The following is a 25,197-nucleotide window of genomic DNA, read 5'->3' on the forward strand; positions in this document are numbered from 1 at the left end:
CTCCGGTGGTGTCAGATGCCTGCCCAAGGAAGGCAGGAAGCCGCCCCGGTTCACGAACAGGGATGCCCAGCTTTTTCGTGGGAACGCTGAGCGTTTGCATGAAAACACCCCCAGCACGCCTCATTCAGCCCCACCCCGGAGCAGGCGCCACGGAGACTGCATGCCTGTTGACCTGCGCCAGTGCAACTAATGGTGTACTCCAATACAGATGAGTCTTCTAGCCTACCCATGCCCTGAGAAGAACTGACATATATGAAGTATTGGGGGACCTGGGAACTGGCCATATTGTAACACCAAATCATAAAGATCTGGAAAAATTGGAATGTAATTGTAAATATGCAATTATACAGCAATTTGAAAATAACATAGAACATCCAGAAACCTTCTTCCTTTATTTGTATGCGCAGCATGTTTTTATTAGTGTTACCATGTTGCTTGTTGTCACAATTATGGCAGTCCTTGGCGCAGAATAACAACGGTGTATACTAATTTTATACAGTCATAAAAAAAAATGTAATGATGCCGTACAATGAACAATGTGTGTGCGTTCCCTGATTTGTGAGATATCTATGCAGTTTTGTCTGGACCTTTAGGTTATTATAGCATTGGTTATCGCACAATATTTCAGTAAAAATTGCTACCAAATCAAATGTGTTTACCCACAGTCCTCTATAAACACCATGTAGTGGGAATACTCATAGCACAGCATGTCCTTTCTTTAGCAGGAAAACAGAAGAGGAGAGATCACACAAGTCTTCGGGTGGGGGAGGAGGTGACGGCACCTGTCACGTGGTGACATTTTCCCTGTTCTGCAGACCATATACTAGCTCTGTTTGCGCAGGAGGATCATCAGAAGCACAGCAGCGATTAGGATGCACAGTGTGCAGACTGTAGGCACCACAATCTCCGTCACCATTTCCATGTGCCTTGTCATCGGGTCTAGGGTATCAGAAAAGTCATGTATTTCAACACAGTCATGCACACAGTGTCTACAAGGCACAAATGGATGTTCTACTGTTGTGGGCCATAACGTATCCCATAAAGCTCTCACAGGAAATCCAGTTGTTTTACATTGATTGGATTACATGGAAACAACCTGAATAATTCACTATCCCACTCATATCTGACCGCCTCGATCCACGGAGTAGTCAGTGGTCCTTTCTAGTTAGAAAAGCTTCACATGCCCTGCAGCTGTGTAACCAAAGGAATAATCTCATATATAATTTGTGAAATAATATATAAAGATGGGCTTTATGGTGCTGTCCTATAGTAACAAGCTCTCCTGGCCAGCAGATCAGTGAGACTTTCCCCTGCGGCCGCGGTCATTACTGCAATAAAGGTATGGCTGTACTTTGTAGGGATCGCAGCACTTCTCAGTTAGCCGGTCTGTTATATTTACTGCCTCCAGCCTGTTTGATAATACAAAGGGGGAGGTCTACACCCTTGTTACCATGATTACAAGTAGCATGTACTGATACGTTTCTAGAAGCACATCTTACCATAAATAAGCCGCAGTAAATTTGCAGCCGCATTCCTCTGCTCCTCTGATTTTTTTTTTCAAGAAGAAAACAGACAAAAGGGGAGGGAGCGTGAATGTCTGATGATATGACGTCCTGTACAATCCAGGGTTGGCACAGCTCCAGGTAAACACAGTTTGGAGTACTACTAGTTACAGCATTGACTCTTGAACTTGCCCTCTAGGTTCACCACCAGCGCACATTTTTGGCGTAAATGACCACATCCAATTGCTTAAGCCAGCGCCTATTCCACCTGTGCTTCTGTAAGGAGGAGGCTCTATATAACGTGCACTGGTGGTGTGGCTAGAGCACAGGCTTGGGAGCCATCTGGTTAGAGAAGCACAGAGAGCAGCTCTATACTACAGATAGTAGTGATATTCACACTTGGAACCGTCACACTTGGATCCCCACACAATACCTTGTTTCCCAGGTTTCATCCCATCCAGGTTATCTTTACTTTCTACCAATATTTATAGGACAGTAATACTGTAGTTATGTTTTAAACTGAACTCTAAGAATCCATTCGATCTGCTGCAGAAACCCAGCGTACCTGGTGTGCAGGCATAACAAGCTGATCACAGAACGTATTACAGCTGCACTACCACGTGCAGTCACTCAGTTACCTGAGTAACTGCACATGTTTGTCTGTGACCTGACCTGTTCCTCCTTTACTAACCATTATGCTCCATAAGTAATCAAAAATGGAGGATGTATGGATTTAAGCATAACTATATATACGAAGGAGTATATTTACTAAAGTGGGGATTTATAGAAGTGGCATAGCAACCAATCAGATCGTAGCTATTATCTTCTTGAAGGTGATCGATAAATAATATGTAGAATCTGATTGGTTGCTATAGGCAGCCTCTCCACTTCTGTAAACCCACCTTTTAGTAAATATACCCCTTAAACTCTTCACTGATTGGATTTGTGTAAGTTACTGTATATGTATTTTTACTATCCTTTTAAGCAGTATCTAGAAAATGCTTTCATGACATTACAATGCTTACATTATGCTGCTTGTATTTATATTACGGACACCCTTTTCAGCATATGTATTAAGTGATTGTTTGGATATATAAATAAATACTTTTGACTAGTCTGATCCACATGTGTAGTGAATAGCAGTATACTCTGTAGTAATGGGAATCCTACATTTACTACAGAGGGAGCCCTGTGCGTTCCCAGCCAGCTTTTACACTTCACCGTGAAGGGGCCAAACTTTTACCACACCTGGCTGAGCATTATTTCCCATAGTTGTGCCTAAACAGGGCAGGACAAACATAAAACTCTATTAGATTTCCAGTAGCAGAAGATTGGAAATGATTTGGCTGCCTGAGAGCATATTTTCATAATTTAAGTATATTATTTTCTACCAGACCTGCCCTACATAAAATACATGCATTAAAGTCAGGGGGTGTGGTTTAGGGTTCCGACAGTCGGGATCCCGACAGTCATTAGCCCGACGTCGGGATCCCAACTGCCCGGACTTAGACAGCATGGTGAGCGCAACAAAGCCCCTTGCGGGCTCACTGCTCTTGTCACGCTGCGGGCACGGTGGCTCGCTACGCCCGCCACCTATTCTATTCTCCCTCTATGGGGGTTGTGGACCCCACCAGGGAAATTAGCGGGTGGCTGTCGGGCACCCGTCTGTCTGCGTTTTAACAGTCGAGATCCAGACGTCGGGTAAATGACTGTCGGGATCCCGACTGTCGGGACCGTGTTCGGCACCAAAGTCAGGAGGGGCACTGCAGTAAATTGGATTACTGCCTCACTCCCTGGAGTTAGTTGCACAGCAAACTTAAAGATACAAGTAGATAAGTCCCTTTACCTGCAGCCAGGAGCTGGTTGGTGGTAGAACAAGTCTCTGTAGCTGTACGATGCCAATTTTCCACCTGACAAAATGAAGTTTCATTCATTTGTATCAGGATAGCCATGGTTGATCACAGGTGAATTAATTGGTACCACGGTTACTTTGATTAGACCATATGTGTTCAGCCATGGCTATCCTGGACTGTTACAGTACCTTAAGGACCATGTTTTGCAACCACTGCACTAATGTTACCTTCCTAATGTGTATGAGATTTTTTTATTGCTCTCTTTCCATCTGAGCATTATATTGTAATTGAGGCACTAAAATTGGTCTAATAGATTTTTAAAACCCATTATGTGGTATAATAAGTATTACTCATTATATTATGCTGATTGTGTCATCATAAGACAACTGAAATAGGCACTTAAGTATAGTGTGCTACTACTAGCTTCTATATGTAGAAGGTGAACTAGTGAACTATATGTAGAAGGTGAACTACTGTAGTAAAACAGAAGGAAAGCATAGCTGTGAGGAAAGGGGGTGAGTGACCTTTGACTTAATCTGCTTGATTGCTTTGGGGGCAGTGGTGGATACCTCATAAAATGCCTGTACATTTCTGCATTTCACTCACACACCCTCAAAATGCTTCATACTAATAACAGAGTAAACAAAAATATATGGTATTACTGGTACTAACTAAACTATTGTACTTTGGAGAAACAAATGTCCTCCTATTTTTAATTTTTTTTCTACTACAGAAGCTCAGCACCTCTGGTACACTGGTATTCTATTGCTTTGTGTGCTGGCTCTTACCTCACGGACATTAGGAAAGCCATTGGCTCTGATGATCTTTTTGTAGAACTGAACAGATGCCTTTGGATAGCGAGGTTTGTTTTTGCTCTTGAATTCAACATAGTAGAGTCCAAATCTTTCCGAGAAGCCTTCATCCCACTCAAACTTATCCATCAATGACCAGGCAGTGTATCCCTGTATGTTCACTCCATCTTTTATCGCTGCCACAAACACAGAGACTCAGGACGTCAAACAACAGAATAGGAAATGTACAAGTGCACTGTGTATTCCAGTGGGAAATTAGAGGATGATACTGGGATTATGAGAATGCACATTTATACATTTTCAAATGGAATCTAGTAGTTGTGTCTACAGTATGTGTACATCTGTGCAGACAGATCGGTCTAATACACTGGTACCCAATCTTTGTCTGTTCACTGTGCCCCTAGTCTAAATAAACTGTATCAAACGGGATTCTTAATTTAATTCTGTGTACCAAGGATTATAAGGCTCATTGTGCCCTGAGCACTAACTTGGGGCTAATTCTGTTTCGCCCACCACTTGACCCCCCCAGAGTGATTAGGAGGGGGACCAGTAGTTTGCCCCCCAGATTGAGAATAGGGATTTCATCTTTCTTTAAAAAACAAGGTAGTTACTGTGATGTGCTGCTTAGCAAAGTACAGCTGATTAGGATAGCATTGAATGTAATCCTGGTCAACATATAGCTCATTCAAAACACACACTATGCAGAATTCCATGTTTTGTCCCTGGACAGTTGGGAAAATCTGCACAAGGAACTTGCACCTTTTAGCATCTCATTGATGTAACCCCTGAGGTACTGTATCCTCCATTCGTCACAAAGCTGGGCACATTGCATCTTCTCCGACACCCCATTCTCTGTAACAAACACCATCGGGTTTCCATACTGGGTCTAAGAAAGGCATACTGGTTACATCTGGATGCTCCATATAGGCAGTATTACATTTATATTGGTAAATATGCTCAGATTTTGTAGAGAAAAAATAAATAGCATTAAAGTCCTAACAGTTTGTACATGAGTAAATGACGCCACTATTCTGCCTCAAATCTACACTAAGGAAATAATGTTTTGAAAAATAGTCCTAAGTATATTCGCAGGGTCATTCCCAAATTTGGGACTTGTCAACCCCTCTTCCTTTTTCAGTTCAATACTCTAAAGGCCCTAACTTCCTTTGCCTCTCCCCAGCACCTCACCCATTTGTTTCTAAATGTTATTAGTTCTGGATAGCATTCTAGCCTGTAAGCTTATACAGCAGCGAGTGAATGAATTGTTAGTGTAGTTTCCCATCTGACTGAGGTCACCTTGTTGCAATATATTTATATGGTCAAAATGAATTATAGCCATACGTCTCACAAATAGTTTAAATTGTGACTAAGCTCTTTGCGTGTTCATTCCAGCATCAGTTTCAGTCATATTTCTTTATGCTGAGATGTTTTTTTTTTTGGGATCTCTCTTCTCCTTGGAAGTTTCCCCGAGAACATAAAAGAGAATGTATGCAACAGGTTATGTTCTGTTATTTTTTTGAAACAATAAAGATTCTTCAAGTTCCAGAAGTGTAATGATCGGGCGTACCCAACTCACTATTAGAATAGGATAGAAGTACATATAAAGGTATCTTTTGTGCTTGATAACGCACCAGTACTCACGATGTTCGTGGCTGTGTGACACACAAAAAGGTATCTTTCTTGTCTTTTTCTCACAAAGGTATTTATTTCAGGGACACAGCAAACAATAAAGGATAAAAATCCAAAATATATAATAAAAAGTCCAAAAAGATAAAATACGCTGTTTGAACCACAGTTAGGTTTACAGGTGGTGATAATAATGTGTGGTCAACAACTTAAACCGGTGTTCCGGATCCCAGAAAAAGAGGACCAACACATATACACTCACCTGATCCAAAAGGTAGTCCTTCAGCTCATGCACATTCAGTTAGAGTCGACATGTTTCAAGACAAAAAGTCTCTTCATCAGGGCTGATGAAGAGACTTTTTGTCTTGAAACATGTCGACTCTAACTGAATGTGCATGACTACCTTTTGGATCAGGTGAGTGTATATGTGTTGGTCCTCTTTTTCTGGGATCCGGAACACCGGTTTAAGTTGTTGACCACACATTATCACCACCTGTAAACCTAACTGTGGTTCAAACAGCGTATTTTATCTTTTTGGACTTTTTATTATATATTTTGGATTTTTATCCTTTATTGTTTGCTGTGTACCTGAAATAAATACCTTTGTGAGAAAAAGACAAGAAAGATACCTTTTTGTGTGTCACACAGCCACGAACATCGTGAGTACTGGTGCGTTATCAAGCACAAAAGATACCTTTATATGTACTTCTATCCTATTCTAATAGTGAGTTGGGTACGCCCGATCATTACACTTCTGGAACTTGAAGAATCTTTATTGTTTCAAAAAAATAACAGAACATAACCTGTTGCATACATTCTCTTTTATGTTAACCCCTTCCCGACATATGACGTATATATACGTCATATGTCGGTTGCGGGGGAATCAAGCCAGCTCACGGAGTGAGCTGGCTTGAAAGAGAGCAGGTAATGGCTGTATATTACAGCCAGGTCCCTGCTCTCACGGCCACGAGCGGCGAGTTCGCCGATCGTGGCCGTTTAACCCTTTAAGCACCGCGGGCAAAGCGCCCGCAGTGCTTAAATAGCTGATCGGAGGGGGGGCGCCCCCCTCCGGCGCCGATCGGGGCCCCCCGCAGCGAGATCGGAGGGTGCCGATCGGTTGCCATGGTAGCCAGGGGTCTAATGTAGACCCCTGTGCTGGCCGTGTATGCATACCTATTACATCCTGCCTCAGGCAGGATGTAATAGGAAGTGCATAAAATCACTACGTTCAGCCATAGAGCTCTATGGCTGAACCTAGTACAGGCGATCGCGCCCCCTAGTGGTCAAGTACACTAGGGGGCCTTGTAGTAAAAGTAAAAAAAAAAAAAAAAATTAAGTTAAAAAATAAAAAAAAAATAAAAAAATATTAAAAGTTCAAATCACCCCCCTTTCCCCATTTCCCAAATAAAAATAAATAAAAAATAAAAAAAATAAACATATTTGGTATCGCCGCGTTCCTAAAAGTCCGATCTATTAAAATATAACATTAGTTATCCCGCACGGTTAAAGGCGTAAACGGAAAATAATCCCCAACGCCAAAACTACGTTTTTTGGTCGCATCGCCTACCCAAAAAAAAATAGCTAAAAGAGATCAGAAAGTCGCCCATATCCCATAATGGTATTAATTAAAAAGTACACTTCAGCCCGCAAAAAATGAGCCCTCACCCAGGTCCGTAGGTGGAAAAATAAAAAAGTTATAAGCCGCAGAACATGGCGACGCGACGCAAATTCGAAAAACCGTAACATATTCTATTTTTTTTTTTAGTCGTAAAACGTAACGAAAACTATATAAGTTTGGTATCACCGGAATCGTAACGACCCATAGAATAAAGATAACCCATCATTTTAAACGAACTATGAACTCCAAAAAAACCGTAACCAGCGCAAAATTGTGGAATTGCGTTTTTTTTTCTTTTTACCCCACATTGAATTATTTCCTGATTCCCCAGAATATTATACGGTATAGTAAATGGTACCATTAAAAAGTACAACATGTCCCGCAAAAAAAAAGCCCTCATGTGTCTATATAGCCGGAAAATTAAAAAAGTTACGCTTATTTGAACGCAAGGAGGAAAAAAAAAAAAATACCTTAAAAGGCAATGTCGTGAAGGGGTTAATAGAGATCCCAGCCTAAATTAAAGAAGAAACTAAGAGAAACAAAAGAAAAAAGTTCTTGGAAAAAAACTCCACTCCCCGACCAGATAAGGGAAGTCATTCATATATTTTGTTTCTGTATCGTCATTTATGTCTATTTAGAGAGCGCCTATACTCAGAATTTCATCACGTACTAGACCATTTACTTATATTGGGAGTCAGCAGGGTAAGACTCCAGGAAGTTCTGAAGGGCGAACTTGAAATCATCCAGCGCCACGCTAACCTCCATATCTATCTTTACCTCATATACAGTGTAACCAAAAGGGCCGAAAAGTGTGGATTTTTTTTTTTTGCTTTAAGTTTCAAGAAAGTGAACTAAAAGCAAAGTGGTCTTTGCTTTGTTATTACCTTTTCAAAATTGCAGAAAGCAGAATTCCTTGAACAGGAAAAGAAAATTCTAGAGCATATTTTTAATGCTTCTTTTAATTATGTTTTTCCTTCTTGATTTAAAAGTTTAGGGTCGATCCAATTAGGCTTGGCTTGGGCAAATGTATGCTACGAATTGCATTTGCAACCCAATTCCAAGCACGCACCGCTTTTTCTGAGGAAAGTCCATGTTTATTTTCTGTGTGTTTGCTCCCCCTGAGAGTATGAGAAGGTAGGGGGAAATCTTTTTATTTTATGGGGTTAAAATTAATGAGCTTAAAATACACAAGAATCAATTTTTATTAGATTATGCACCCCAAATGTAAAACAAAAAAAATTGTTTCCAATCTTTCCAAAAAATGGGGCAGATGTATTAAGCTTTAACAAGAAATAAATGCAAGGATGATATGTAGAGATAAATCCCCAGCCAATCACCTGCTAACTGCCGTGTTACAGGCTGTGTTTGAAAAAAGAAGCTGATTGGCTGGACGTTTATCTCTCCTTATCACCCTTGAATTTATCTCTTGTTAAGGCTTAATACATCTGCCCCAATGTCTCCTCAAATTAAGCCAAAGCCCCCAACCTTTTTTCTTTTGTGTTTGGTTAAATTTGTAAACTTTTTACTTTTTTATTCTTTGTTTACTTTTACCGAAAATTGCACAATTAAGCAATCTTAATCACAGACCCTCACCATTAAAGAAAGGGATTTTTGTTAATATAATATAATTTATTTTTATTTGACACGAGATGGAGACTTTGGGCAATTTTTTTTATTTAATATGAGATTTTAAATAATGTTACAGAGACGCTTTCAAACCATTTGCCCTCCATCTATATATGGTAGTGTTCCTCAAGTCCAACCCTCAAGTGTCAAGAAATATATAATAATAGGCTGCCCTCACCATCTTCACTGTCAATTGTACCCCAAGCAAGTTACCTTCACAAAATTAAGCAGCCTCCGGAAGCCCCAGGGGACAGAGTACAGCCACTTAGATTCTGGCTCTGGCCATTTGGGATCCACCAGCTCTCTCAGGTCTCGGTCAGTGAAGTAACTCGGACCCTGAGTATATGGAAAGTTCCTGCTTGTGATGTATCTTGTGGTGAAATGGCCGACCCCAAGGAAGTCACTTGTGCCTTTAATGTACCCCTTCTCCTGAGACGTAAAGGTAGGCAGTCTGGACATTCCCAGACCTTGCTGAGCACTTTTCTGTCCTGTAAGGAAAAGACATCTCACATGCTGGGAGATGCTCTGCAGCACTCTATTCGGGCGGCGCACACACCCACCTACAAATCTCAGCATTACAGACTGGTGATATAATTGTGCTTGCAGATTATTTAAATAAAACACTATGCAGAGTCTACTCCATAAGTCTGATGCCCTGTGTATGTATAATGTGACTTGCCTATATATTCTTTCATGATCTGTGGATAATCTCCATTGTAGATGGGATTAGCAAACCATCCAAAATTAAACTGGACAAATCTCTCTGCAGCCTCTATGTCCTTCTGACTGGAGATGTCCACAGGTTCCCCCCACTCGGTGGTAAGTGAGATTCCCACCATTCCTGAGGATCAGAGAGAAGTATGCAGAGGTTAAGTGGCACAAACCCATGTAGCACAATGCGTTGGTTATTGTTTTTATATACAATAAGATGTGCATATTACTCAACACTTCATGTTATCACTTTAGTTTAAAATGATGTGATGCATTGCTTCAATAAAATATTTCATAACATTTTTTTTAAAATTTGATCTAGGTAGAATGACATTACAAACCCACGTGTATTCATAAATGTAACCAGTATGGGGGTATTCAATCCCCGCTGCTCTTTCCGACATGGGAAATAGCGGCAGGTGCTTATTCAATGCTGAAATTTTCCAACAGCATTGAAGGACGGAACTTGCCAAACCAGTTCTGACTTTCAAACCAGTCGCATCTGTTATGTCGGAAACGGACGTGGTTTGTCGAGTTCATGGCCGGATCTCGACAATCCATGGGCTTTTATTGCCAACACGCCTCCTTTTCGCCTTCAATGCAGAACATTGAAGTCCACCTGCCGTTAAAACTGTCGAACTGGCCAAAAACGGGACTGGATTCCGACAATCGGAATCCAGGATTGAATACCCCTTAAATCTTTAATTACATTTATAGGTCATATTCTAAAAACTGTTCTCAAATCATTCTCCACTTGGGTTCTGGCGGGCAGCCGATTTGCGTTATCTGTACCTCCAACATGTAGAGCGCCAGGCGGTGCTCAGAGCCTGTGTGTCCTTTCTCTACTCCCCGTTCGCTGCCAGGATCAGCAGTGCTTGTACTGATGTCCCAACCCATGCTGGGACCATTTACACCTGCTTCTACCCAGGTCCTAGCCGTGATTCACCCTGGGTAGAGGTCCTGTGTAAATGGATACAGGTTGACCACATTTACACGAGCCGCTGACCCGGGTCTGCCAGGCAAAAACTCTGGGTTTTGCGGCGGTGTAAAAGGTGTACATTGAGGGTCGATGTTGTGAAGGTAAACCAATAACAAAAAAAACAAAAAAAAATTCTAACAGATTAATAAGTAAAAGTAAAGTAATTGATCAGAAATAATTGGTTGGATTTTGATTGTGTTGACAGCCATATGTTTGGTCATAGGCTGATGTGATTGACTGCCCAGTAACGGAATGGGCCACAGTCCACAATTCTGCTCATCTTGTGATAAGTCTAAATGGCCAGATGTAAATGTGATCGTTTCAGATTTATAATGATATAATTACTCTAGTATTAATGCTCAAGTGAGATGTACCTCAAATAATGTTTGCATAATCATAGGGTGTACATACCTTTCTGCCTGTTGCGCCAGTGTTTGCTGTAACTGTGCCACACCCTGGCATGTGCCTATAAGCAAAATGCATTTTAACAGTTGTATATTTCACATTAGAGCAGAGATTTGATTGTGTAGTTTACTGGAAAAAGACATGGCGCAGTAGGTGTCACCAAGTAGTGCAGGAATTTCTTCGAGATGCACCCACTCTGAAATGCCTTACCATGTACAATAAAATGTTCCCCTAGTCTTCAAGCGTTCCCTGAAAACTCATCTCTTCAGGCAGCTTATCACATTGCTGAAGCGCTCACTCAACCATCCAATCATATCCCCACTGTACAGGACACACATATCCTCCACATATATTATTTTTGTTCCTTCTGACCCTGGTTCATCATTGCCATGATGTGATATCAAACAGCCCACCTAGAACCCTTGCAGTCCAGTAGACACCTATGAAATAGATAGCACCTATCTTTATGTATTAATGGCAATTTCTTATAGATTGTAAGCTTGCGAGCAGGGCCTTCCTACCTCTATTACTGTAATTACCCAGTTTTGTTTTATATATTTGTCCAATTGTAAAGCCCAATGGACTTTGCTGTGCTATATAAGAAACTGAATTGAATGTTGATGTATTCTGTGGCTGTGCCCCCTCCACAGTAGCATTTTCTCATTCCCCATTGAGTGTCCCCAGTCCCTTCCACAGTATGGTGGTCCCATATCCCTGTTTTACAACATCACTGCACTACAGGGAGCAGGTTATAATAGAGGGTGGTTTGGCAGAGGAGAAGGAGGTGGTTTGACTTTCCCTCTGGATGGGAGGTAGCAGAATACAGGGCAGCATTGTAGAGAGAAAGAAGGGGGCGTACTTGTTTCTCTCAATGGGAGGGAGCAGGTTAGAATAAAGAGAAACAGGGCAGTGGAAAAGGAGGGGGTTAGCTTAGTCTTCTGGATGGGAAATCGCAAACTAGAGGGGAGCATGGTATAGAGCAGTAGTGTGTGTGTGTGTGTGTGTGTGTGTGCAGAGAGGGGTTGCAGGATAGTAGCTGTAGTGTGTGTGGGAAAGGGTTGCAGGATAGCAGCTGTAGTGTGTGTGGGGAGGGGTTGCAGGATAGCAGCAGTAGTGTGTGCAGGGAGGGGTTGCAGGATAGCAGCTGTAGTGTGTGGGGGAGGGGTTGCAGGATAGCAGCTGTAGTGTGTGTGGGGAGGGGTTGCAGGATAGCAGCTGTAGTGTGTGCGGGGAGGGGTTGCAGGATAGCAGCTGTAGTGTGTGTGGGGAGGGGTTGCAGGATAGCGACTGTAGTGTGTGCGGGGAGGGGTTGCAGGATAGCAGCTGTAGTGTGTGGGGAGGGGTTGCCGGATAGCAGCTGAAGTGTGTGTGGGGAGGGGTTGCAGGATAGCAGCTGTAGTGTGTGTGGGGAGGGGTTGCAGGATAGCAGCTGTAGTGTGTGTGTGTGGGGAGGGGTTGCAGGATAGCAGCTGTAGTGTGTGCGGGGAGGGGTTGCAGGATAGCAGCTGTAGTGTGTGCGGGGAGGGGTTGCAGGATAGCAGCAGCAGTAGTGTGTGTGCAGGGAGGGGTTGCAGGATAGCAGCTGTAGTGTGTGCGGGGAGGGGTTGCAGGATAGCAGCAGTAGTGTGAGCAGGGAGGAGTTGCAGGATAGCAGCTGTAGTGTGTGGGGGAGGGGTTGCAGGATAGCAGCTGTAGTGTGTGTGGGGAGGGGTTGCAGGATAGCAGCTGAAGTGTGTGTGGGGAGGGGTTGCAGCATAGCAAGCTGTAGTGTGTGTGGGGATGGGGTTGCAGCATAGCAGCTGTAGTGTGTGTGGGCAGGGGTTGCAGGATAGCAGCTGTAGTGTGTGTGGGGAGGGGTTGCAGGATAGCAGCTGTAGTGTGTGTGGGGAGGGGTTGCAGCATAGCAGCTGTAGTGTGTGCGGGGAGGGGTTGCAGGATAGCAGCTGTAGTGTGTGCGGGGAGGGGTTGCAGGATAGCAGCTGTAGTGTGTGTGGGGAGGGGTTGCAGCATAGCAGCTGTAGTGTGTGTGGGCAGGGGTTGCAGGATAGCAGCAGTAGTGTGTGTGCAGGGAGGGGTTGCAAGATAGCAGCTGTAGTGTGTGTGGGGAGGGGTTGCAGGGTAGCGGCAGTTGTGTAGAGTGTGTGCGGGGAGGGAAGTGCAGAGTACTTGCAATTTAATATGTGGGGAGGAGGATGCAGGGTATCAGCAATTTAGTGTGTGGAGAGGGGGTTGCAGTTTGGTGTGTGGTGGTGGGGTGCAGGTTAGTGGCAGTATGTGCGATAAGAAAGGGATCAGGGTAGTGAGGAATGTGCAGGGAAGGGGGTTCAAGGTAGCAGCAGCAGTGTGGGGAGGGGGTTCAGAGTAGCAGCGGTTGTGTGGGGTGTAGTGTGTGAGTGGTAGCGTATATGCAGTGTGTCCTGTATTTCTACTAGGGCGCAACATTTCTAGTTTGCAGAAGAGCACCAAACACTCTAGCATCGGCCAAGGTGTACTCTGATTCCCTCTATAGTTTACGCAGCTGGTGGTGTTGTGATTGGAGGCAGTGTTTGGGCTCTGATTACAGTGCAATGCATGTTGTTAATAATCCCTGTGCGTGTTCATGACGACTAACCTTAATAAGGTGATGAGCGGCCTTATATGCTCCAGTCCCTCGTAGCTTCAGGCCAGGGGCGTGCTCGCCTGTCTCATACCCTTCAACAGCCACGGACTAGAAGATAAAACATCATTTTTGTTCTTTTGAAAAAGGTGGGAAGACTGGTAAGAGATAAGGGGCAGAACAGGCCTGTGTTGTTTATCTGCTCCATATCTCTAGCAGTATTGCTGCAAAAAGTATAATAGTAGTGGTTATATAAACATGCCACATTTTATGGTTTATATTCTCATTATACCATATAGGCAGCAGGTTGTGGCTGAGTGCCACCTGCATCACTCATGTCACTAGCTCCCAATGAATTTTCATGAACACCAGCCCACAAAGTTACTGCCAGTACTGTGCTGTACGCAACAAGTACACTTCAATATTCTGCAGCCTCTGGCACAATTGTCATTTCCTGTAGGTCACACTCACCCAGGGATTGCTGAATGTGATCCAGTGCTTCACCCGGTCTCCAAATCTCTCAAAGCACAGGTTGGCGTAATCGTTAAAGTATGTGACCATACTGATGTTCTGCCAGCCTCCGAACTTGTCTTGCAGGGTCTGCCAGGTCACACGCAAAACATTACGGGTAAAGCATGATATGATTGCACAACTAAAGGGGACACAGCCCGGTCATTACGTCTTTATAATAATAATGTTATTTATATAGCACTATCAGTTTACCGCTGTTGATATAGAATAATCTGTGTTTTTAATATTCATAATTACTAGGCAAAGAAAAAAACAAAAAACTTAGATAAAACGTAAAACAATCTTATCTGTTTTTTATTGCAAATGTCTGTTTCTAATTGGCCGCAAAGCTGTAAGAGCCCCTCCTCCATTTATGCAAATGAGATGGGCATTGGTGTAGTAACACGCTGGAGAGACAAAAATGGTATATTTACTAAAGTGGGCCTTTTTAGAAGTGGATATTCTATTTATCCATGTTCTAGCAGATAATAGCAATGATCGGATCTGTTGCTATGTGCAACACATCCACTTTTAAAAAGAAAGCAAAAACCCTGCACTTTAGTAAATATACCATAAAGAGAGTGTTGCCGGGCTCTGAGACATCTGAAGACTATTAGATTAGGAATAGAGCATCATTTCAGTGTTATAGTTTAATGCAGGCATTTCCGATATCGGTCCGCAAGGCAAATTGGCTGCATCTCTCTGGACAGATCGGCAGCTTGTTCTCCATACACACTGCCCGATCCGTTGTGACCAACGTCACAACTTGTTGGGTCCAGTTGAGCTGTCAATCGCCACTGGCTCCTGGTGCGGGTGTACGGGCTGTCTGCAGATATATCGACCATCGCAAAGCCTACACAAAATGTCTGTGAACGACACAGCTTACAGAAATATCACGGATATACACTGGCTGGTCACCAAATAAAATATCGGCCAATCAATTGATCGGCCAATAAATAAGCCAGTGTGTTCTCAACTTGTGTGTTTTGAGGCCCAAGAAATGCCTGGTTTATAGCATTGAATATGTGGTTCTCTGACCCAACCCTCAAGTTCACCCGACAGTTCATATTTTGAACAATTCTGTCTGGATGCAGGAGGGATAATTAGTGACCCAGCACAATAGATGAACTCACCTATGCATGACTAAAATCCTTTATAAAACATTAGCTGGTTGGGGGTACATGAAGCCTGCAGTTGAAAACCACTGCATTAAACTATTCAATGGGTGAAGTTATCTTTACAGATGTAATAGTGTTATAATATTCATAAATTTTTGTCAACTTAGACCCAACAAACTTTAAAAACTCATGTCAACCTTTATGTCGACCTATTGGTGTCTACCTTTCCACCCCCACCCACTACTGCCTAGCAGCAGTGTGTTACATGTTGTGGACTAATACTTCTTTCTAGCAGGGTCATAGGTGGTATGGATTAATGCTTCATCCTACCAGGGTGTTACATGTTGTGAAGTAATACTTCAGCCCAGCAGTGTGTTATGTGTTGGGGAGTAATACTACATCCTTGCCGTGTGTGGGGGGAGTAAACATCCTTGAAGTGTGTCGGGGAGTAATACTACATCCTCGCCGTGTGTCGGGGAGTAATGCTACATCCTCGCCGTGTGTCGGGGAGTAATGCTACATCCTCGCCGTGTGTTGGGGAGTAATACTACATCCTCGCCGTGTGCCGGGGAGTAATACTACATCCTCGCCGTGTGCCGGGGAGTAATACTATATCCTCGCCGTGTGCCGGGGAGTAATACTACATCCTCGCCGTGTGCCGGGGAGTAATACTACATCCTCGCCGTGTGCCGGGGAGTAATACTATATCCTCGCCGTGTGCCGGGGAGTAATACTACATCCTCGCCGTGTGTCGGGGAGTAATACTACATCCTCGCCGTGTGTCGGGGAGTAATACTACATCCTCGCCGTGTGTCGGGGAGTAATACTACATCCTCGCCGTGTGTCGGGGAGTAATACTACATCCTCGCCGTGTGTCGGGGAGTAATACTACATCCTCGCCGTGTGTCGGGGAGTAATACTACATCCTCGCCGTGTGTCGGGGAGTAATACTACATCCTTGCCGTGTGTCGGGGAGTAATACTACATCCTCGCCGTGTGTCGGGGAGTAATACTACATCCTCGCCGTGTGTCGGGGAGTAATTGTACATCCTCACAGTGTAGTAAGTGGTGTGGCATGGCATAATACTCCATATTAGCATTGTAGCATCTTAGGTAGTGGTGAGTGTTTGTCTGTGTGACACAGAGCATAGCTGTATAACCAGGGTGTTTGGCACAGACGCGGACCTACCTGTGGCAAGTCCCAGTGATATAAGGTGACCACTGGGGAAATGTTATGTTCCATCAGGACGTTAATTAAATCATTGTAGTATTTTATTCCTTTCTCATTAACATTTTCACCTGCAGAGATAAATACCAGAACTTTATAACTGTAAAATGAGGGAACTTTATTACAGGTTCAGTAAGATACGGTCACTTATAGCTTCACTTATTTAAAGAAAAGCAAACAAACTTATTTCACACTTTACATTAAGTGACATTTTCTGGAATCATTGGGAATCTTCCATATCTATGGCTGTATGTTCAGTTTGTAATCCAACTCCCATGATATAGATGCATCTGAGCTATGCATTGGCATATTGTAAATAAGTGCCACATTACCACTGTAAGGATCACTTACAGGACCATTGGTAAGTATTAATACACACAGGAGTTGTGGAAATTACAGGTGTTAAGATATATTAAATTTGCTGCCCATGGAGCATGAATATCAGCCCTTATTCAGATCTGATCGCAGTACAAATTTGTTCTCAAAATGGGCAAAACCATGTGCACTGCAGGTGGGGCTGATGTAACATGTGCAGAGAGAGTTAGATTTGTGTGAGTTATTTTGTTTCTGTGCAGGGTAAATACTGGCTGCATTATTTTTAAACTGCAATTTAGATTAAAGTTTCAACACACCCCACCCAAATGTAACTCTCTCTGCACATGTTACATCTGCCCCACCTGCAGTGCACATGGTTTTGCCCATTTTGAGAACAAATTGTACTGCAATCAGATCTGAATAAGGGCCATAGTGTGTGGTGATACTCCTTTTGGTTTTGAAATCAAGAGTAAAGTCTTCCTTAGAATTTTAGAGATCTTTAGTAGATATTGGTTATCAGTGGTGGCTCCAGAGGGGGGGGCTGCAGCACAGTTTAAAATTCAAATAAGAGAGCCACACTCACTGCCATTCCAAACTGACTCACTAGCAGTGGATGTGGCTCCCCTATTTAATATTATACTGTGCTGCAGCCCCACCTCTGAAGCTGCCACTGGTTATAATACAATGTTCCCCATACTATAAAATACAGCTTATAGCATCAGAAGTCTAATTGATATATCATTATATTTGCAGCTTGTCATAATTGGAGGGCTCACCTTTAATACCCGTTGGAATTAAACGAGGCCAAGAAATAGAAAGACGATAATGAGAAACGTTCAACTGCTTCATCAGATCTATGTCCTCCTGTAACATGTAAGAGATTTATGTAACGCGGGAAGAGCAGTAGAATCTGGCACACAACCCTCCAGTCCTTTACAGCCCTCCAGTCCTTACCTTGACTTTGTAATACCCATCACATGAGGAATCTGCAGTTTGATTCATGAATACTCTTCCTTTTTTGTGTGTGAACACGTCCCAGATACTTTGCCCCTTTCCATCCTTGTCCCATGCACCCTCTGTTTGATATGCAGAGCTGCCTACACCCCATGTGAAACCTGCAGATAACAGAGAGAAAGACATGTATGAAACCTTCTTAGTGGAGAAGTTGGATTTCACAAACAATCTGCTTCTACCTATCACTACATGGAATGCACATAATAAATGCTACATGGGAGCTGATTGGCTGCTGCTCTTTAGAAGGTTTGATATATCTCCCCCACAGCACTTTATTGTAGACCACAGGCATTCATTGTTCAAATACCAACTTACTAGACGGGAATGTGCCATAATAAAATGATCCACGTTCACTCTGTGTCCACTGGAATTCCTCTTCTCCATGGCTACATGTTGCTAGTAGTAACAGCTGGGTTACACAGAATGCTGGAAACATTATTCTGCTGCAGGGCGTCACAGAATCTATTAAAAAAAAAGTATATTATGAGGGAATTATTCAATACCTGGCTATCACAATAGACCCCAGATCATATTTGCCTAGCTGACCCTCTCCAAAAAAGGAGAAAATGCTCTGTAGGATTGCCATCACCTGTGATTAAACACCTTTCTTATCAATTACCTAGCTCACCACCAGGGCCGTCTTAACAGTAGTGAGGGCCCCTGGGCAAACTAATTTACCTACCCCTCCCCCCCATTACTGGGGCATATTACTATAATAATATGCATCCCTTAGGCCTGGGGGATCCCCAGCAGCTACAGGAGGCATATGCACTGAGCAGGCTTGCTGGGACTTGTAGTTGCATCGGTGCTGAGGAGCCACAGGTGGTCCCGGCATACTCAGTCACTGCTGGCAACAAGCACCAAGACGATTTTAAAATTGTATATGAAGGTCTTAAAACCCGAATATCGGTTCCCATCGCATACCTTAAGAAATGGTATGCGATGGGACCCGACGGGCGCCACGCTAGGAAACAAGTACTTATAAGTGTAAATACACAAATATACTAATGTTTCATATAAACCTTATACACATAACCTAAAAGTTATTGTATGCAATATTTGAATAATTTTGTCCATGAAACAAAGTTTGTGTGCAATGGACCATTGGATAGCAAACGTGTCACTATCTTATTCCAAAAAATGTGCTTTTCTAATATGGGAGAGGCAACTTGTTGTAGAAGAAATCTCGCCCGATTTTTATTTTTTTACATGAATAGACCAAAGTATCGACACAATTCACAATGGCATCATTGACTACTGTACATTGCACATAAGTATCAATTATCGCATGCAGGGGCAGATCAGGGGCCGAGCTTGAGAGAAAGCTCTGTTCCTGTAATGGGGTATTTTAACCCCCAAAAAATTGCCTGACCATGAGTGGGGCATGCGCTGCTGCCTACACTGCGACACTATCGACGCCACCAGCACCTCCCTTCATGTCGCAACATGGAGGAGAGCAGCTGATCACACTGGCCCAGTCTCTGCACTGCATTTTCTGCCTAGGGGCAGGGAAAGTGTGCTGGATTGGGTATTACATTTTTTTTTCTAAATGTGCTTAGAACCCATTATAAGTATGGTAAATGCGATTTGGTTACTAAAAAAATGTGAATTAAATATTTTGGAGCAGTTTTTCAAACTCTATCCAGTACAGAACTAGAGGTAAGTTTTAAAGATTTAAATATCACAATTTAATAACTTAAATTGACTAACTGCACAATAAATGTTCTTTATTTTGTGCATGTTAGATGCAGTACAGTATGTACTATATGTTCTTTACGTACTTACTTAGGGATAGATGTATCAAACTTTTGAGAGCATGTGATAAAATATATAATAGCAACTAATCTGTGCTTATGTGACAGTTGACAGGCTGTGTTTGAAATCGGCAGGAGTTGATTGATTGATACTTTACCTCTTTCCAATGTATATCTCTCAAAGCTTTGATACATCCACCCCTTAATAATTATTGTAATTGAGTATTTAAAGTGCAGAAATGTATGTTCTAATCAAATCCAATAAACAAGACCTTTATGGGGACTGTAGACGACATATCTTGTGCACAGTGATTGAGTACATCGGCCCAGCAGCTCACTGGCCCTCTCTCTCTCTGCATGTCAGGCCTGTTCTTACCCTAGTGACGTCCATAAGGTTTCAGCTACGGCTTTAAGTCTTTCACCTGAGCCCCCACAGGTAATGGACACAGCCTGAAACACAAAGACGTCAGTGAATTGTTCAACTGCACAGGATTATCATGGGCAAAAGGAATCTTAAATCTTTTTAGTTACTGTTTCCAAGAGCTCTATTTACAGACAAGAGGTGGGGAACACGCATGTCATACTGTTCTGTGACATAAATCACCCAATAAACCGCAAGATGCTGATAACATCTGTAATGACCCTCACGTTGTTGCCTTCTGGGTCGGATTTCTGAAATGAGAGGTCTTTCGTTCATTCAAGGATCTACATAGTTGAAATAGTCTTTTTAGCATTTTTATAAACTGTTGTGGTTTTAAGCCACGCAAGAGACCCCACATTATTAATTTTCAAGATAAGTACGTACTGTGATTATGTAGGACTAGGAATGACTGCCCGGAACATATTAGTCAGATTAACAATTTGGAATGGAAGTAACAATGCTTGCCTGCAAGCCATTCAGATTTCTCTTTCATGTTTATTTGTGCCAGGCAGTGATAAGCAAGCCTCAGCTCTCCATCTGTTGTTGAACTACAGATTTCAGCAAGCCTCGTCAGCCAAAGCTTGCATAAACGAGAATTTTCTACCTTTCCCTCAGACTCTCCACCTCTATGCCAAACTACAAACAGGCTCTGAAGACCTATTTCTTCACCGAACTTGGCCAAATCCCATTTTAGCCTCCTGTTTCACACTCACTATCTACCCCATCTGTGTCACTGCTGGCTGTCTGCCCCTCCACTTTACAATGTAAGCTCTCTCGAGCAGGGCCCTCTCTCCTCATGTGATTTCCTTCTCTTAAATCGCTTTGATGGCACCAAATCCTGCAGTTTTCTGCCATCCTGATACTTATCGAAGTGTTGTCTGCTGGTGCAGCTATGTTTACGAAACCTGTGCTTGTCATTTAGTTCTGCTTATTTGTTTATGTACTCTGTAGTTGGGCACTGCAGTTCCCTTGTGGCGCCATATAAATAAAGGATAATATACTTAATGGACAAGAAAGTGGGGATTTCAGTTGTTGCCTGTGGTAACAACATTAATGCAAAGTATCTAATTGTACCACACTTCCCCACATTCTAAACACAAACCGCATTCACACTAGCAGGTATTAGAGAACCACATATACTTATAACAATAGGTAGATATATGTGTTGATGTGTCTAGAGTAGGGGTGGGCAACATACGTGCCGCAAACTGATCCTGTCTGACCCACTAGTCTGCCCCCCACCAGTGCACAATAACAAGTAGCTTAACCGGCTGAGCTGCTTGTCGTTGCACTACAGCATGTTGCACTATTGAGGAAACCTTGTTAGCGTCATGGAGGCGGGTGGCCTGGATTTTCTTTGTGACATCAGATGCTGGGTGTTGTGGGGGTGTAGCCACAGCACAAGAGAGGATCTAGAGCCGGCCCTAGCCTAAATGATGCCCTAGGCAAGATTTTGGCTGGTGCCCCCTAGCACCGCCACTAGTTCCGCCTCTGACCCTTCTCCCCTTTCCCAGCACCATCAACCCTCATCATAGCAGTCATCATTTTGGTGCTTCTACCAGCAATATTTTAAATAGAAACAGTGCACACATTCAGTGCGCAGCCCAAACAGGGGTGTTTTCTTGCTGGGAAGGGGCATGGCCCCACAATAGTACCCCCAATTCAAATTATGCCACACAGTAGTGCAACTTTATTCACATTATATCATGCGATGGTGTCCCTTATTCACGTTACATCACACATTAGTACCACTTTACCTTATGTAAATTACTCCTCACATTATTCACATTATACCCTTAGAAAAAAATCCTGAGAAAATGTTGTATTTTAACCACCTCCATGGCCACACTGCAACCCAGCACAAAGCAGTGTGTGCTGGGCAGCGGAGAAAAGCTGCAGCTGCTGCTGTCACTTAAGGGGAGGGGGCCCGGGGCCCCCACTGGGCCCTTCCATCAGACTTTGGCCTGGGTAATTTGTACCCCCTACCCCTTTCTCTCGGCACCCCTGATACCACACAGTAATGCCCCTTACTCATAACACACATTATTAATGTCCTTATAACCATAATGCCCCTTACACATTATGCAAACCTTTATTAATGCCCTTCATACACATAAAGACACACATATGTTGCACATTATTAACACCCTTATACACATGACACACATAATGCCCATTACACATATGTTGCACATTATTAATGCCCTTATACACATGACACACATAATGCCCATTACACATATGTCGCACATTATTAATGCATTTATACATGACACACATAATGCCCCTTACACATATGCCGAACACTATTGCACAACCAACCCACCCGCAGACAGCACTCGCACAGCCGCTAACACTGTGAGCTCTGCCTCTGCTTGGATACAGATGTTTCCTCATACATCTTGCCTCAATAGGCCATGCAGCTCCTGGCCAGTTCTGCTAACGTTGGGTGCCTTTTTTGCTGAAAATTTGTCTTATTTGCATTGTTATGACCAGCACACACAAGGAGCTTCCGATGATTAAAATATTATGCGGCATGCCTATTGTCTGTGTGCGACTGTGGCTGTACCTGCATATGGAATGCTATGTTACAGTAATTTCCATGAATACACTATTTCATATGCAGATACACCCTCACTCACACAGAATATAGGCATGCTGCATATCATTTTAATCAGCAGAAGCTGCTGATGCCCTTAGGCATTCCAAATGCCCTAGGCAATTGCCTAGTTTGCCTATGCCTAAGGCCGGCTCTGAGTGGATCACAGTGGCACATCAGTTAAACTCCACTCTCGCACTTTGGCTCTGCCACCATTGCCGCCCTGCGCAATCCCAGAAATCCCGGCCAGCTGCCCCAGTGACGCGAACAAGGTTTCCTCGGCGGCGCTGCATAACTAGTCAAATTTTAAAAAAGAAAACAGCACCTAGGAACAAAGGTAAATGCCACAGGCCTGCTCCCAGCGCAACCTGTCTGCCAAGTTTCTGGGTTGCCCTGTATGGGGATAAGGCTGCTATCTGTGCCCAGTTAGGGGTAAAAAAAAATGTGCCGGGGAGGAAGGAAAAGCTGAAAACTTTGCCAGACGAGTGGGAGTTAGAAGCTGCTATCTGGGTCCAGGGGAAAGAGGAGGGAGGGGAACTGGTATTTGTGTCCAGGGAGAGAGTGGAGTTGCAAATATGATTGATAACCGCATGGTACTGGAGGCTGCTGTTTTCATAAAAAAAAATTATTACTGGATTATATCATGTGAATTTTGGTTCATACTGTGTGGCATAATGTGAATATTGGCTCATATTGTGTGGCATAATGTGAATTTTGGCTCAATCGGGGGTGGCATAACATGAATTTTGGCTCAATCTGGGTTGCATAATGTGAATTTTGACTCCTTTCATGTGAGTTTTGGCTCATTCCGTGTGGCATAATGTGAATTTTCGGGTCAATCAACGTGACATAATGTGTAAGTATAAGCGGGTCTTCTATTGTGTTGCATAAGTGGTATACAGGGCCGGTGCCACCACTAGGCAGCTTTAGCATTTGCCTAGGGCGCCGGCCACTGGAGGGTGGTGCTGAGCCGCCAAAGAGAGCAGAAATAAAAAGTTGCAGCAAGGTACACAGGATGGAATTCACCCCAGTAGGGAGCAGGTGAGTTGTATTCAACCACCCACCCACCCCCCGCCCCCCCCCTGCCGGGATCAGCGTTAATCCCTCGCACTCACACCCCCTGGAGTGCCCATGCTGGACAGTCAGCGGCAATCTCCGCTGCAGGCGCCCGCTGGCTCACACGCCCCTCGTGCTGGACAGTCAGCGGCAATCCCCGCTGCAGCCACCCGCTGATCCCCCCCCCCCGTGATGCAACCTGCTGGGGGCACCCGCTGACTACCCCCCCCCCCCCATGGAGCGCGTTAATCTGCGGGCGGTGCGAATACCCCCCCGTAGGAGCGGGTAAGCAGAGCGGAGAGAGGGGGGCGCCTGGGCGCTGACAGGTCTGGCAACGGCCCTGGGGGTATATGGTGTTGCACACTACACTCAATTCGATACACCCTGATGATGAAAACAATACACTGAGCAATTTATTGCTGAGAGAGATTCAGCCAAAATTTCTCAGCGACCATGAGTCACGAGTCACAGAAATAAAGTTGCAATAAATACTTGTTTAACCATATAACGTTTTAACAAATAAAGGTTAGGCACTGCATAATGTGACACGTAGCGATTTAGGGGCATTTTCTAAGCGATCGCACTAGATTGCTCAGTAAATGCCCCTATATCGCTCCATGTGTAGGGACCATAGCGATGCATGGCCCCATGTGAAGCGATCACCCAGCGATTAATATCCAGCATGCTGGATTTTAATCGCTCAGGGCCAGTGTTCTCACTGTAGAACACTGGCCCTGAGAGATGGCTCAGCACACAGCGCTGACACATCGATGTGTACTGAACGATCTAGCATCACCCAGAATGCTTCAGCATCTCCCCATGTGCAGGCCTCTTAAAGGGGCACACAGACATATCTACCTGGCTTTTTAGCTGAGCAATGTGCTTAAGCAGGATTGAGCAGCATACATCGCAGTGCGCTGAGCGATCATTTTGAGCGGGCTTTACCAATTTTGAATAGGCAAAGCCCTGTGATCTAGGGAAAGCCAGTGCAAGCAACGGCTTTCCCTGCGGACAATAGCGACACGTGGGACCAAGCATCGCCATCGCTGCAGGGAGCGATCAGTGCGCCATTTCTAAGCGACCTAGTCAGATCACTTAGAAAATTGAGCTGAATTCCCCCAGTCTGTATGACCCTTAACAATAATAGGTAAGAGGCACACAGAAACTTTATTACGCCTCCCATAACAAGAATATGAAACTTTGTCATAACCATAAATTAATGAATGAGTGATTGTGCTAAATATGGTTCACATTTGCACTTTGCACTGTGTCATGGTCATTGGTCATCACAGAACTATGGGAGCACATATTTTCCCAGTGATGTGATTCTCAAATATGGCACCTAAACACTGACCAGTTAGCTCGCTCATCCAGTTCAAAAGCAAACCGATTTAAATGTGAGGTCAGCTAAAGTATCTACTTGTGCACAGGTGAGATCACACATTTGGCTCAGT

General features: G+C 43.6%; 2 protein-coding genes across 4 annotated transcripts in view; one reads left to right on the forward strand and one right to left on the reverse strand.

Annotated features, from left to right (window-relative positions):
• The window catches only part of ZWILCH (zwilch kinetochore protein), a 75,759-nt gene extending 57,493 nt beyond the window's left edge, over positions 1–18,266 (forward strand). Inside the window, exon 19 of one of the 3 annotated variants that reach the window (XM_083184358.1) lies at positions 726–2,622. The gene's annotated coding sequence lies outside the window, so the exon portion shown is untranslated. Of the gene's footprint in view, positions 1–722; positions 2,623–17,652 lie in introns of those variants that run through there. The other 2 variants (XM_083184357.1, XM_083184356.1) reach the window with 2 other exon arrangements.
• Positions 385–19,351, reverse strand: LCTL (lactase like). Its single transcript, XM_083180232.1, has 14 exons — positions 19,342–19,351; positions 18,229–18,375; positions 17,854–18,014; positions 17,676–17,763; positions 16,546–16,655; positions 14,200–14,328; positions 13,744–13,839; positions 11,139–11,193; positions 9,717–9,878; positions 9,251–9,525; positions 4,927–5,053; positions 4,144–4,343; positions 3,349–3,412; positions 385–939 (listed from the first exon to the last, which is right to left on the reverse strand). The coding sequence occupies exons 1-14, from the start codon at positions 19,349–19,351 to the stop codon at positions 824–826; spliced, it is 1,740 nt and encodes a 579-aa protein (XP_083036358.1). The 3' UTR covers positions 385–823.
• Between the last annotated feature and the right edge of the window lie 5,846 nt (positions 19,352–25,197).

This window comes from Crinia signifera, chromosome 4, assembly GCF_055691185.1.
Source record: "Crinia signifera chromosome 4, ASM5569118v1, whole genome shotgun sequence".
Lineage (NCBI taxonomy): Eukaryota > Metazoa > Chordata > Amphibia > Anura > Myobatrachidae > Crinia > Crinia signifera.